This window comes from Tachysurus vachellii, chromosome 10 (assembly GCF_030014155.1).
Source record: "Tachysurus vachellii isolate PV-2020 chromosome 10, HZAU_Pvac_v1, whole genome shotgun sequence".
NCBI lineage: Eukaryota > Metazoa > Chordata > Actinopteri > Siluriformes > Bagridae > Tachysurus > Tachysurus vachellii.
Genome location: NC_083469.1, coordinates 11,916,866 through 11,933,104, shown reverse-complemented (window position 1 = coordinate 11,933,104; position 16,239 = coordinate 11,916,866). Strand labels below are relative to the sequence as shown.

The 16,239-nt window shown below is 35.9% G+C and overlaps 2 protein-coding genes across 3 annotated transcripts; one reads left to right on the top strand and one right to left on the bottom strand.

Moving 5' to 3' along the window:
• The first annotated feature begins 1,618 nt into the window (after window positions 1-1,618).
• Window positions 1,619-5,763, top strand: LOC132852380 (akirin-2-like). Its single transcript, XM_060879548.1, has 5 exons — window positions 1,619-2,188; window positions 2,368-2,508; window positions 4,040-4,189; window positions 4,805-4,876; window positions 4,976-5,763. Exons 1-5 carry the CDS (start codon window positions 2,017-2,019, stop codon window positions 4,984-4,986), a joined length of 546 nt encoding a protein of 181 aa, XP_060735531.1. The 5' UTR covers window positions 1,619-2,016; the 3' UTR covers window positions 4,987-5,763.
• A 1,314-nt stretch (window positions 5,764-7,077) lies between these two features.
• On the bottom strand, window positions 7,078-15,486 carry orc3 (origin recognition complex, subunit 3). Of its 2 annotated transcripts, none has more exons than XM_060880014.1 (20): window positions 15,376-15,486; window positions 14,448-14,502; window positions 14,210-14,307; window positions 13,942-14,086; window positions 13,728-13,832; window positions 13,456-13,610; window positions 13,187-13,323; window positions 12,043-12,202; window positions 11,849-11,962; window positions 11,615-11,748; window positions 10,885-10,948; window positions 10,506-10,622; window positions 10,318-10,397; window positions 9,865-9,998; window positions 9,425-9,513; window positions 9,239-9,336; window positions 8,439-8,580; window positions 8,246-8,362; window positions 8,071-8,150; window positions 7,078-7,236 (listed from the first exon to the last, which is right to left on the bottom strand). In XM_060880014.1, exons 1-20 carry the CDS (start codon window positions 15,397-15,399, stop codon window positions 7,131-7,133), a joined length of 2,154 nt encoding a protein of 717 aa, XP_060735997.1. In that variant the 5' UTR covers window positions 15,400-15,486; the 3' UTR covers window positions 7,078-7,130. The 2 variants fall into 2 exon arrangements, with proteins under 2 accessions (XP_060735997.1, XP_060735998.1); XM_060880015.1 differs by having other exon boundaries at window positions 14,439-14,502; window positions 15,376-15,438.
• Between the last annotated feature and the right edge of the window lie 753 nt (window positions 15,487-16,239).

Genomic DNA, 16,239 nt, shown 5'->3' with positions numbered 1-16,239 from the left:
TTCCTCTTGACAATACCCTATAGATTATCTATGGGGTTCAGGGCTGGTGAGTTTGCTGGCCAGTCATGCACACCAACACCATGGTCATTTAACCAACTTTTTGTGCTTTTGGCAGTATGGGCAGGTGCCAAATCCTGCTGGAAAATGAAATCGGCATCTTTAAAAAGCTGGTCAGCAGAAGGAATGAAATGGAGGATGAAATGGCAGAAGCAACAGAAGTGAAGAAAATACAAAAAGAAATATGGCTAAACAATTTAAAATTTATTCTAAATTAGACTTTTGCACTAGAAAATAAAAGCCACTCGAGGGCATGGAGTTTAAAAATTTATTTCCCACAGTCCATTTTATGAAGTTAGCCTTAAATATTTTTGAGAGTTTAAACATTCTACTGCAAACAGCCACTAGAGAACATAATGGATCATATGTTTTGTTTCAATTGTTGTCATGTTTTATGTTTCAATTGTTGCCATATTTTATATATTTATATAATTACTGCAAATATGTTGGTAACAATCCGTTACTCCATTTATTCCAAATAAGGGCGCGTTGTCTTGCCACCTCTTGATGGTGTCGGTCATGACATTTTGCAAGGACAATGACCCCATCCTTAATACCTCCAAAACCAAGGAACTCATTATTACTGAATCCCCAAATGAACTTACAAAGAACCAAATAATATTTACAACTCAGCAGTTTGCTTAAGTGACCTGAACACAGCCATAATCAAGAAAGCCCAAGACTAGTCAAGTAAAGAAGCTTTTATTTTTTCTGCAGTTTTATTTATTTTTTTAGTTTTTCATTTCGACCATATATTGCTGTTGTCTCATTTCACTGTGTACTACAACGTTTCTCCAGAACCATGGTGCTACATAGAACAAAGACAGAGCTAAAGACTTAGTAAGTAGTCCTAGATACATATACTGCAACCTGGTGTAAACAGTGCAGGACAAAAGACAATACACAAAAGCAGCGCAGACCAGTGTAAATACTGTATGTTCAATCAATATTACGTGTGCAGAAATACTGGAATGAACACATTACAATTTCATTTTCAACTGCTGTTATAATACTAAAGTATTGTGCAAAACAGAAATCAACTGAAATGTGAGACAGCATGTGCAACGAGCAAAAAAAGTGTGCGAAACAGCATGTAAACAGCTTGTAACTGTAAATATGATGGTGCTGTAGACCTGGATGTAAAATTGGAAAAGAGTGTATTCAGTGTAGGTCATTGCAGGCCATACAGTTGAGTGTGTGTAGACTACACCCCTTCCACCCAGCACACAACCTCATATTTCATTCTCTTCCATCTGGATCAATGTAACATTTCAGAAAGTACTTTTTTTTTCTGCCATCATTCTGCTTTCCGTTATAATATTTACAGTACTTCAATACTCTTCACTCTAATACTGGCTTCTGTCCATCTGTACAATTTCAACATATGCACGCACACTTCTGATATATTTGCACAGACTTCATTAGTATTAATGCAGACATTTTACACGTGTTGTCTCTGATTGTTGAGGGTCATTCTGACATCTACCACTAGGTGTCAGTCAACACATTTTTGTTCAGTTTTTTCTCACCGTAATACATATCGACAAAGAAGAAAAAGAACCAATAATTAACGACATCTTGCTAAAAAATGGTGGTGAAAGATAAACAAGCAGTGAAGTAGAATTTGCTCAACTGTGTATGAGCTTAAAAATCGGTGTCGCCGTTAAAAAAACTCCATTACATTGTAACGGAAGCCGATGACCACAAGAGACATCGAAGAAATACAGGATTTCTGAACATTTACGTGATATTTACCGAAAAGTAGTAAATCTAAGTCAGAAAAGCGATTGAACGGCCATTGAAAAGCTAACATTGCTAACGGGAAGTTAGCTAGTTAGCTACAGATTAGCTAAACAGACGCTTCGGCTTTCCAGAGAAAGCGACGGTTTATTTTTAAATTATAGACGATTTTGGCCGTTTTTTTTTTTAAAATTGTCCGCGTGTCTAAGACTCATAGCGATGGCTTGTGGAGCTACATTGAAGAGGACGATGGATTTCGACCCTTTACTGAGTCCTGGATCGTCGAAGAGGAGGAGATGCGCCCCGGTATCTCAGGCAGCAACCCCGAGAAATTACCTGCGTCAAGAACCGAGTCCGTTCAGCCAGCAGCTCTCCGTCACACTCACAGCAGGTCTGCTTTATAACTCATGCTTTAATGTGATTTTTTTTTTTTGTTTATCTCTGATAGGAATTACAGTAACAGGCAGTGAATTTTATGGCCATTTTAATTTTTATGGCCTCTCGTTAAACGCGTCGTTTACTGTTTCCTCCTTATACGTTTTGTCAACTATGACTATTTTTCCTAAACAGAGCAAATTCTTCATAACATCAAGCAAGAATACAAGCGCATGCAAAAGCGAAAACATTTGGATGGAAGCTTTCTGCAGCCTGAGGCTTCATCTTTCATGTCCCAGTCTCACGCATCTCTTCTGACTGGATCCAGTTTTCAAGGTGAGTTGAGCTTCAGTCGCTGTATTAAATGTCTCACAGGGAGCTGAAAGTATATGTGGTGTTATTGGGTTATGTCCATTATTACTGCATGTTCTGGGATTTTTCTTTTGATGAGTAATATGACCAGTGTATCTAACACTCTTCAGGGGCTTATTTACATTTTCAGCATTTAGCAGACACACTTCTCATCCAGAGTGACTTACATTTTTATTTCAGTTTATACAACTGAGCAATTGAGGGTTAAAGGGCCTTCCTTGCTCAGGGACCCAGCAGTGGCAGCTTGGGATTCGAACTCCCAACCTTCCAATCAGTCGTACAACACCTTAACCCCTAGGCTACACAACATCCCCATGTTATGGCATGTTCAAGAAGTCACTATCTGACCAAATAGCTTCCTACATTAATTTACATGTTAATGAAATCAAGATCGTTTATATATCAAAAGGTGTTACATTAAGAAGTCATGTCCCGAAGGCACTTTGTATCAGAACATAAACAACATAAGCTGTATGGTCTGGTCTTTATCAGCAATCAGGTCTGTGCTGCGCTCAGAGTTTGGTTGCACTGTATATACTGTTCTAGAAAGGACAATATTTACATTTTCATTATTTACTGTAGAGCGTCACCCAAATGAGGATGAGGTTCCCTTCTGAGCCTGGTTTATCTCAAGGTTTCTTCCTCACATCCTCCGCCGGCTTGCTTGTTAGGGATAGGGATAGATATATTATATCTTAAATTTTAAGTTAATCTTTTTTTAATTAATTTTAAACTTTAATTGTATATATTCATTCTTATTATTATTATTATTATTATTATTGTTATTATTATATATTTATTTCTTTTTTCTCTCTTCTGTTTCCATACTTCTGTAAAGCTGCTTTGAGACAATGGGAAATTGTTAAAAGCGCTATACAAATAAATTGAATTGAATTGAAAATTGAATGAACATTAGCACATTAACTAGTTACAAATTAGTGTCATACCAACTACTTATATATTTACACAATGCTATAATTTCTGTGATGAACACACAATGAAGTACTGATAGTAAATAGCAAGCAGGGAAATAGACACAAAGGATCTATAATGGAGGGATATCTTACTTTCGTTTCTTGTAAATATAACCAAGGAGAGAGTTTCAAATGAAGAACAAAGAGTGTGAAGTGGGACAGAAATTGTGATGAGTGGTCATTAGGAAACAACAGTTATCCATAATTGGTCACCGGGGAGACAATGTTGATCAATGATTGGTCATTTGTCAGGGTTGGTCACAGGGAAACAACAGTGATCAGTAATTGGTCATAGGAAAACAAGGTTGATCATTGATTGGTTACCAAATTGAGTGAAAGGCACGGAGTTTGCAACACTGAATATCAACCTAGGCTGCAAACATGTTGGGATGTGATATTAGTGTTATTACACATTATCCACATGGCATGTGAGATTACCTCTGATTTAAAGCATTCCGGCATAATTAAAACAGATTTAGGTTTCAGCTGCCATGCTCACCACAGAACACCTTATTTTACAGAGACGTCCTCTGGAGCTGTTTCACCCACACGGAGAGAACAGCCACTGTTCACTTTAAAACAGGTTGGCATGCTATGTGAGCGTCTTTTAAAGGAACGTGAAGATAAAGTCAGAGAAGAATATGAGGAGATCATGACGTCCAAGTTGGCAGGTTTGTTTTAAGTTGTTTGTTTAACGATCAATAAAACAAGAAGTACTAGAAAGTGCCGTTCTAAAGACAATATTCTCCGTAGTCCTTTTCAGATCCTGATGGATTGTTACAAAGTGTGTGTTAATAACACGTTTGTTTTTAAGTTGATAGAATGTAATATTTCATAGCATCTATATTAAAAGCTAGAGTCTAGACTCCCTTAACTGAACTTATATTGATCCATTATTTCGTTGGTCATGCAACATTGTCTGATGTGGTTTAGCACATTTTGTTGAAAATATAGTTGGATTGACCATGTACAGACTTGAGATCAACATCTTTAGTCAAAACAGCTGTGTTAAATATTTGTAGAATTTAAATTCTATATTTTGAAATATTTTTCAAATTGTTATAGCAATCAGTGAAATGTAACTAAAACTACACTCTCTAGAATAACAGGGTTGTTTGCTGTAATTAGGGTTCAGTTGTTATCAAACAAAGGATTTTTATTTTATCGTATTTTAATTGCAGTTAAACTTATGTTGATTTTATGGAATAGTAGGTTGTATTTCATTGAAGTTGTTCTTAATATTATAAAGTAACATTTGATCATGGATTGATTTATTTCTGATGCAGAACAATACGACACTTTTGTGAAGTTCACACACGATCAATTAATGCGGCGATTTGAAGAACAGCCTGCTAGCTGTAAGTGACTTACCTAAATAATCCCCAAAGCCCAAACACATTTTCACACAAATCTCTGTCGTTAATACTTAAGACTCATATTCTTTCTTTCTTCTGTAGATGTATCTTGAGATCACCAGTGCAATGCCAAGATGCTGTGTGCTGCAGTTTACTGAGCTGAATGTCCGCTGATTCTACCACAGACCTGGTTTGATATAAAAACTGCTCCAGTGTCACTCATGCTGACAGCAGCTGTCTTTAGAATTTGTCAGTACATATATTGTTCCTTGTGAACCTGGGTGCTTCCTCTCGTAAATGTATACGGACCTTTTATGTCTGTTTATTCTACCAGTGGCCTACCTATAATCTGTATCATGAGCCTTTTCTTGCATTCCGCAGTATATCCATACAGATACTGCAATGCTTTATTTTCTGGTCCTTTCACATGTGCATAGACGTTAGTATGGATGGAAATACAAAATGTTGAATACCTCTTTGCGAGTATTATGAATGCTGCACAGCTTACAGTTTATCCTTCTTCTAAAAAGCTTGATAGAATGTTCACTAGCCAAAACAATTGCAGCCAGAAGATTAAACTTCACATCACTGGGACTCGATAAAGCTGTTCTGTTCTATACATTGAGCTCATGACATGTTGCATCAATCAGTTAGAGCTTTTTGTTTTGTTTTCTTTTGCTTTCCTTTGTATTTGTATAGATCAGGGGTGTCATGCTCTGGTAGAGGGCCACAAAGTTCAGTGTTTAGAGTTTACCTCAGTTAAGACACATGATTCAACTCATTATCTAATTAGCAGAGCCTTAATGGGCTAAAACTGGTGTGAAGGACTTGAGATTGACACCCTGGTGTACATTAAAGCATTTTATTAATAAAGACTTGTGTGTATGTAATCTTTTGTGTTGTGCACTTTTACATAGTATGTGGAATGTCCATGTTGATTCACCAAAAATCTACCGACTGTCAATATGCACAAGTTCATGAAAACAATACATGTATTCTGAATACAGGAATGAAACATATTCAGCCAGAATGCACCATAACAGCTTCTGCAGGTGAAATATATAGAACTGGCTAAATTGCGTACAACCTACCAAACAGGTTAGGTGTTGAATTAAGTTCTTCTGATCACTTAGGACTTTACCTGACAACTGTTAGGTAAACAACCAGGTAATACACAGTGATAAGAGGTGCTGCGATTTTTGGTTGGTTAAACGTTAAGGGAGACGAGCTGTATCTAAATAGTGTTAAGTATGTGATAGTACTGTGAAAAGGTACAGACTCAGATGCAGAGACACGATTAACAGCAGTTACCTAGTTAATCACGTCCTCAAAGGAACGTAGCTGTGTGTGTGGGGTATTTATATTATAGTTGTGCTCTTAAAACAGCACATTTGAGAGCTAATTTCTATGGTTTTAGATTTATCACAAATGTGAGATTAGGTTGTCATCTAGTCTAATATTCATTCATCTGCTATATTTGGGTCGGGGACAAAGTGAAGCCATGTTGGGAATAAAATGCATGAGGTGGAAATACACCCTGGATGAGATCCCGATTCATACATACACACCTTCTTACACTCAATCAGAGCTAGGGCCAATTTAGCATAGTCAGCATATCTGCTGGTGGGAGTGAAACATGAAACTCCACATAGAGTGTAATCTGAACACAACGCAGGCTCCTGAGAGCTGTGCTAGCTGCTGTACCACCATGCCAATATTCTGATGCAGTAATCTATTGATTAAAGATTAAATGGAACTTAAAAACTTTAATCAAGCATGCTTCGATAGGAGCAATAATTATGAACAAGTCATGACAGATGTCAAGAATCACAAGTCCATATCCTTCATGTCACTTAGTTAACTACTGCATCAAAAAGAATCAGTAGCAAACCCAAAAATATTACTAACACTAACATCAATTATTTTGCATAATAATAATAATGTTACGTGGATATACACAGACACAGTGATGTAAAGATTTCAGACCAAACATGAAATGGAGATGCAATTTAGCTCTGCAAGTCAGTTCTGCTACATAAACTAGTGACTGGTATATAAAACCCTCTGAAATTCCATTATTTCTGTGCATTTCCCCATGTTTCTTGGTGTAGACTTCAGCTCCACTATAACCTTGACCAGGATAAAGTGATTACTGAAATTGAATGAATTCAGATGAATGAATTAAATATGAAAGACTATAGACATATCAAAAAATATTTTTATTCAAATACACAATTATCACCAAAACTGATCACCATTAACAACCTCCCCAGGTCAGTCGTGCAACATGGTCCGTTTTCTGCTTTGTTGATTTCACAAATCCCAGGAACTCCAGCTCAGACACCGCTTGGATGAAACGGGCACTGTTTAGTTAAAGGCAATATACTACTAACAATCACAAACATTCACAATAGCATTACAAGTCGGATACATCACCAGCATAGCTCCATTAAATGCACCATAATAGATGAATGCTAGGGGAATCAGTTATTTTAGGTAACTGGCCATATTATACTTTTGTATTACCAAGAATTGTCCAGTGTGGTTGAAAGGTTTTCTTTTAACCAAACAGAAGAGACAGCAGAAGGTAACAGCTTATTAGCCAAGAATAAACTGATTAAACAGATGCTTGAATGGAAGAAAAACTTTCTTGTAAATCAGGGAATTAAAATTCTGAATAAGAATGGATACCTGTGGTCTTATGTCAAGAGGGCTGGTCCAGATTAACAGATACAAAAAAAAAATTTTAATTGTGATGAGGTGGGTATTATACCTTGTTGTTTCCTAGTGGAATTCTGAAAAAAGTGGAACTTTTTTATTCTTTCAATTGAATTACAGTCCACAAGTTGATGTTATTTTATGAAACAGTTGGCTCTGGTTTACTAATTGCACTAATTAGGTCTGCTAGTATGATGTGGGGAAAATGTACAACTGTTGAATCAGTTGTACACTGATGTTAATTCAATACTATAGTAAATAATTTCATTTAAATGTACAAAGCTTTAATCACAAGACATTCCGATGAATAATGAGTTTTTACTTTACTCAAAGCTTCAGAGCATCAATAACATTAAAATTCCAAAATCTGTCCATAGTATACAATCGCATTAAATCAAATGCTATGACCAAATCTCATTAGCTTGTAACCAAACCTCAAACCAAATCTTCAATTAGCTCATTTGTAAAATAAAGGATACTGCTTGAGTTCATCAACTTTGCCATACTCTTCAGAGTCAGGATCCTTTCCCTCTGCAGCCGAGGCTACTGTAGCATAAGCCTGAAACACAATGACTTTCAGTGTTTTTCACCATGGAAAAACTCAATAGCTAAATATTTAATACTGTCCAAAAAAATGTGTCTTGATGGGCTCACCTCCAACCAGTCATACAAGTTGATGAGCCTCCCACACTCCAGATGGAGCTTGTAAGCAACGCAGATATCTGGAGCAGCATTTGACACTGTGCCTGCATCTGTTTTCAGGCTTACATTCTGCAAAATTTCCAAAATCATTCATCACAGAATTATGTTCAGCAGACCTAAAGGAAATTAGCCAATTTCTAATTACCTGCAAGTAGTAGAAAGGGTGGTTGAGTGCAGTCTGGATGGAGGTACGTGGAGTTGCATTGAGGTGGCGCCGCAGAATGGCAGAAGAGCTGTAGTAGCAAACTTCATATAGTGGCTGCAACTCTGGTGGTGTCAAGTGGCTCCTGGGTGGGGAAAATATATATTGTATCTATTCTATCCAATATTAAATCATATTATATGGATCTTTTATAATTTTTTTATTAATGTAATGCTTGTGTTCCCTCCATAAAACAACTTGGAAGATGCCCCTCTAGGTATCCATTATAGTGTAGTTTAACATGCATTCCATTATTATTGCTGAGTTTTAGTAAAGTGACCTTTTCTAAAGTAAAGCCACTGCACTTTAGATATCATCCATCATCCCACAATATTAAATACAATCTTTGTTCATCATCTTGATTCTTTTTGTCCTGACAAGGTACTGCTTAACATTAAGCTGATAGTGACACAGCTTATGGAACTAATCCTTTACAGACGGTAACAGCCTTCTATACAAGATTTGTTATTTAAAATAGATCATACTTTCACATTGGATAAAAATGCTTGGAAATAATATATGTTAATTATTATGTTAAATGTTAATATGTTAAAAATATATGTCAAATATTTTATGGTCAGATATGAAATACATCAATTTAAGTTATTTAACTGGAAGAAAAATACTATTATTTTATAGTCTATGCAGCAAAATGTGCATTAATTTAATAATAGACCCATGTTCTTATTAAAGCTTTTCTTTTGAATGACAAAAAAAAACAAAAAAAAAAAAACAGTACTAACCTTACAAGACCATCGAGAACACCTAGTGTCTCATTTCTCAGCAGCTCAAACGGACTCATTTTCTTCGATCTTCTACTGCCTTTCATCTCCAAGAGAGTCTAGAAGAAAAACATATCAAAAATCTAGCAAGAATAAGACACATTACATTGTTCCTGGAAATCCCAAGCAAGCCAGATAAACCCTTACTTTTTGAAGTTGGAAGAGATCGGTTTTCTTTTGGAGATCCTTTCCTGGTGAAGTAACTTCCTCTTCATTAAGATCCTCTACATACATGCCTAGCAGAGAATACAGTGCAGTAGTAACCAAATTCCAGTGGTATATTGTGAAGCTACTGACCATTGATATTTGCTAGAGTCAAACATCTATAAGGTAAAGAAAGAAAGGTGTGCCTATGTGTGGCCAGTTAGAGTACACAGTTTAAAGTTCCCTAAAATATTGATAAGCTTGATACACTCATACCAGTGGCACTGAGAATCAGTGGTCTGTGGTGGACTCATGGTGGTACCTTTTTACTAGATGAGGTAAAGGGGTAGACAACTTGTGTATAGCATCATAGAAGTCATGGACTCAAACTGTGCACCTATCTGGTAAGTACATCAGTAGTCAGAGTGTGTGTAAAAACCTACTGTCCAACTGCTCAAATTTGACAAGGTAGTCCTCCAGCTCATGCAATGCACTTTTCATTTTCTTTGTCTTCCCAGATTTAAGAATGTCCACACACTTTCTCAGTGTTGTTACAAGCTCATCTTTTGCAAGCAACCTATAATGGTGTAAAAATGTAAGAATGCATTTAAATTAGATTTCTGTGATTTAATATAATAAACACACTATATATGTAAAACACATTGAATTTTTATTTTAGCATTGACCATGAACATTAACTAATTGCACTGACAGTAACAGAGGGATACACAGATTTGGCATAAACATCTGTAGTTTTCTATACACAAAAACCTTTGTTTTCTGTGACACGTTGCATAGAAATTATTTGTATTTTTGTTACGATTACAAACACTGCATGACCACTTATCTTCTGACACATTAATACATAGTATAATACGCATGATATAATCTGTTACCTCAGAAGCTGCATAGCAGATTCATATTCATTCGTCTCCCATATATTCTTCTCAAGGCAGGATATATGCAGCTCTCGTATCTAAAAAAGCATATAAATGTTCAGTAAATCTAACAAACGAGAAGTAACTTTTAAGCAGTTCCGAAAACAAATTCAGGAGTAGGTATTAAATACTCTTCATGATCTTACTTGCTTTCCCAGAGGATACTTTGGCAGAGATGATGTCAGTGTGTGCAGACAGCGAAGCATGGGATAGTAGTTTTTATGGTATTTTCTAAGATCCTTCAGTAACTTCTGACACACCACCTAAAACCAAACAAATCATGCTTACTTAATATTTCACTTTAATTAAATTTCATAGAACAAGGATTAAAAAAGATTAATTAAATTGTTTTGAAATGTACATAAATATAATAGATACAATAGACACTGTAATGAATGCCTATTGTCTTGAGATCTCAAGACAATAGGCATCTTAATTACACTGGTTACACTGCTGACTTTATAATGAGTAACACAAAAGCACTCCAAAGAAGCAAACAATATTTATCCAGCTAAAGAAGCTTACCTTAACATGTTCATCACTGGTCAGAAGCTGGACCTGTTCCTGTGTGTCTTGTGAATCTACATATCTGAAATGAAAGTTGAAAGTCAGATAAAACCCTGTGGCCCTTACTAATTCTGTAGTAGAGCTGGTATGATTCCTTCTAGCTAACAAGCTACTAAAGATGTATGCATCAAAACATACAGCACATTTATGAGTGCACAGACTATTACTAAGGTGGCTAAAAGCAAGGATTGACACCAATGATGCTTCAGTTCCCAGTGAAGATAGTAAGGCTGATGAAGTGTGGTGAAATGGGGTCACGTTGGCCATATGCCGTGTGAGATTCTACTGAGCACCTGACAATCTCCATGCAAACTAGGCAAGCATAATGACCTTCATCTCTGAGATCAAGGACCAATATTTCAGTTAAATCTGGACTACTGACTCATCTAGACAACCATGGCCAAGCTTGGTTATTAGAAAGCCAGCTCATGAAAGGAGAATTAGGAAATGAAAAGCTAAGCAACTATCTTAATTTAATTCAGCCATAAAGTGAGACTATTAGCAGACAAGCAACTGGATTAGCCACAGGTATCCTATGTCAGTTACAGTGAGTAGCTCAACTGACAGTGAACAACTCTGTTTTTGGTACTACTATTTTGTGGCAACGTTAGCAGAAAATCTTAAAATCCTGTGTGTTTTTGCCATTTTGCACACACTTGCTTTCCAGGGACTATGGAAAATAGGTCACCTCATGAAAGAGGGCAGATGCCGAACCATCTCCACATCTTGGTGGCTCAACTTCTGTGCACAGGCCAGAAACTCCTTTTTCTCACAGCAGAGCACACTGAGGGGCTGTGAGTGGAAGTGCTCCAACAGGGCCAACTGTACAAGAATAAGCATACTTTCTCAACACAACATAGCTATTCACCATGTACACAGAAATCAGGAAGCAATATACAGTTACGCTGTTGCATCTGCTCACCTGAAGGCCTTTAACAAAGTTGCGGACTGAGAAGTCATGGTACAGGAAGATGCTCACTAGCACCTGTAGAACCTTCCCACTGAGCTTGAATGGATACTGTGAGGTCAGAATCAGCTGCAAAACAAAACAAAAAATAAATCTAATAAGACTCATCCTCGTCATCAACAAATGAACTAACTGCCAGAAATGAATACCTTGTCAATAACAGTTGCAAGGTGCTGGGTACAGGAGAGTGATTGAAAGAGTTCAATACACAGCAGAGATGACACAGAGTGTGGTAACATGTGCTGAATGGTGCTGGGAGAGGTGGCGATGCCAAAGATGAAGATCAGTGGTAGCTCCTGGATGTAACGACTGTTCAAAAATATTCATTCTTTAATATCAATTATTTAATAAAATGCACAGCATTTTGCATTTGATATTACATTTCTATTGATATTACATATGAATTTGATATTGCATCCCTAGACTATACACATTTCAACAATAAAGAAGCATTCAGTTTCTGAAAGGCATGGTGACATTTATGATGTTTAATTTCACTGTTAATGGAAACTGTTCTAAAGTGAATTTAGGAAATACTAGAAAAATGAACTGTATTTTAAAAAAATGTTAAGCATTTTAAATCATTATCAAGAGCATACCGGCAACTTACACCACTGTGTTCAACCAATAATAATAAAAAGATTTCTTTCCTCCCTTAAAGGCCTTACAGAGCCATTAATCCAGCAACTAATCTGAAAGTAAACTGTAGCAAATATAGTTGCATTGTTATTCTCTGAATAATACATTACCGAATAGTTCTACCCATACCAGGGACAGCACGTTATATCTTTGTTCCCACAATACATTTTTACAAAAATTGCAGAGCAACAAGGAGACACAGACATTGGAGACATCTATCTTGTGTTTTTATGTTTAAAATTTTATCCAGAGAAAAAACACACAAAAAATTTGAATTTTTTTGGATTTGCACAACTGTGCTTAAAGTCAGCACTAAGTCAAAAACTACTTTATACTACCAACTTCTAGATACAAACGCAGCCATTTATGCACTCTACACAAACATGTCAAATAACTTTGCACTCCTAAGCCTACATTACAACTATAATACTACAGATAATTTACCTGTAAATAAATTAGTGCACGTTCAACACGTTCTACATTTAAATGTAGAATGCTTGGTGTTATTTATGATAGTGTTTGCCAATATTTTGTAGAGCCTCACCTACTGTTTGGATGTCCACATGGTTAGAAAAAAACTGGCATATCAAAATTAAACAAAACCCAAGTAACAAACAGAAAAGAAATGAGCAAGAGTAAAAAGAATATATTTACCTGCAGATAACTATAAAGTCCTGAAGAACACGTGGATTAAACGCTTCAAAGTCTTTGAAAATCACCAAAATTGGTGGACTCTCTGAAAAGGCATTTACTGGGCTACTTTCCTTCCCTGGTGACTTCACAGGCCGTTTCTACAAGAAGCAGCCACAAACACAAGCAAAATCTCCATTAGCCAAATTATTTCTGGCTTTATTTATTTAAAAATATTAGCATTTGGTGGACACGGCAAACCTCCAGACTAACAATTTGAAACATTATCTCACCTTTATTACTGTCTTATACCACTGACACAGTGCACTCATTGAGCAGGATACCCTCTTTTTTTGTAAAGACATACTGGAGTCCTCTTCTTCATCTTCCACTGACACGCCAGCACCCATCAGTCTTTCTAATATTCTCTGCATCAGATTCTTCAGAGCTGTGAGAACACAAGACAAAAAACATTTCTGCACCTAACCCTAACTTTATTAAATTTTATATAAAAAGGCACAAATCTGACTTTACTCGCAAATTTTTAACAGGTTAAAGAGCACACCTGTACATTCTTGGGCCTGTACAGAAACAGCAAAGGGGGTTACAGACTCCTGTAAGAGGTCAGATAGGCTCTGAAATGTCATATCATGATCTGGTACGTTCACACCTAAAACAAAAAAAAAAAAAACATGTTAGGAGATAATTAACAAATGTCTATTATTGTACTCCATACAATGTATGATGATATTTAAAATGAATATAAATTGTGCACATACCAAGCACCAGGGCAGCTGTAGGTATTTCGTTTTCTCTCATAAGGGATGCCCAGTCATCAGCTTTTGACTGGAAGTTTAAACTACATTTTTTGATGAATTCTAAAAGACTATCCAATATTTTCTTATTCAGGTCATCCTGCAATAACTGTTTAAGAGAGAACAAGTCATTTATGACATGGAATGAAAAGATCAAGTATCCAAAGAAAAGCAGAAGTGTTTCCTCACTTTAATTTCAGCAAGATTGTACTTTTTATGAAATGCCACAAACCTCTGTGTCTATTTTAATCTTCTCCCAAAGTCTTTGACAAGTAATAAAACGTTCTTTGCCATATGCAGAATCAGCATTTACGTCAACAAAGTAGTCTTCTGATAAGTCATTAAAATGACAAAAACAGTAAACAGTTTGTCATTAAAAATTGGCAAAACATTAAAGATGTCAGTAACAGCTTTGAGGCACAAATAGCCCCAGATAGTCAATATACAAAAATAATGCTTACTCTACTTACCCATGTCTGAAATACGCTTTCTCTTCTTAGAACCTGGCTTGAAGACAAAGCATCCCTAACCATGTAGGGAATAAAAGATCACGATTATATGTGTGTGTCATAACAAAAAGTAGTAACTAAGACCATGCCCTATTGACACTGAATGAAAATTAAGATCCAGATACTGACCACCATCTAGTGCCTAACTAAAATACAGTACATTTATTGAAGTAATAGAAAACATTGACGATACAGAGCCACAAAACACATCAGGTATAAATGAATGAGTAAATGGTTCTCAGTCATTCTTTAGCCAAAACTTGTTCTTGGTAATATTTAATGTAGGATTAAACACCAATAGTTTCACCAGAATGGTTTGTTGAAAAAAAATATTTGTTTCATTTCAAACAATCACCTTTTTAATTTATTTTTGATCATGTGTTTATTTGTTTTTATTTATGTTTGTTTGTTTGTTTTTTGTTAGATTAAACCAAACAAACAAATAATAAAATAAATAAATAGATGTACAAGAATAAAACAAAAAGGTGATTTTAAGGTGAATTCGTCGTTCCACCTTAAATACTGTTAAACAGCATATGACGCTTTTAAAGGTGAAAATTATACATCACACATATTTTTCCCCATTTTTCATCACCAAGAGATACGAAAGCATCTAAAACACATTGACAAATACAGAAAATTAACAATAAAGCTTCACATTGCTTTGTTTAATAAAAAAAAAACAACACTTTTTCTCTTTACAGGCGCTTAACATCATATGTAGTCATTTAAGGTGGAAAGACAAATTAAAAGCTCTTTATTTGTGGCTTCGATATTTTGACGCCTACTATTTTATCTGCAGCTGTAACACGACTGCTGTTGACTAAACTGCTAATCGTGTGTTATTTAAAAACTATCGAGGCGCACAGAAATAAATAATAAAAATTACCTTTGACACTGACGAAGTTGCCATGGTTTATCAGCCTCACGAGCCGGAAGAACACAACACCACTTCCGGTTGTGTTTTTCCCGCGCTTCTGACGTGGTAACAAAAGAGGACGCCTGTGGGTGATGAATGGCCGAACATGCACTTAGCTTTGAACTAGTTTTTATACTAATATATCTAGTTAATTGGCGAGTTAACTAAGCTGCATGTAGTTGGTTTGGCAGACAGAAGAACTGTGCTTGTAATAGAAAAGTCAGCCATGACATTCCTGCTGTTTACAATGTTATAATCAACAATTTTGCCCTTTTAGGAGCAAATTTCACTTTTTTATAGCAAAGTTATATCAACATCGTTTCTTTTCAAGTCCCAATTGACCCTGACCAACATGATAAACAATGATGAACATCCTGATATTCATAAATAAACATTCTCCTAAAATAACAGTCAACATAATACACACTGTTATTACTGTTTCACTGCAATAATAAACAATAACAAAGCATTTTAAACGTGCAGTAGCAGAAATTTGCTGTGTGCAATATGTCTTCAGTGTAACCACTACTCTTTTTATACATTTTTGGTTTTGGATATACTGTATGTTATGTCTTTATTATTTATATATATTTTTGTTGCTGTAACAAAGAAATTTCCCCATTGTTTGGACGAATAAAGGAATATCTTATCTTAACATGCAGAGGCATTTTAAGAGTGATTTGCACATCACACTTAAGCTGTCATGCAGAACCCATGAATGACTTTCAGACTTGGGTTGCTTTTGTGAAAACTCGAAATGATGATGTTCTCTGAGAAGCTGATGCAGATTAGAACAATGACACCTCACAGCTCCAGGCCACATTAGGTCCTAAG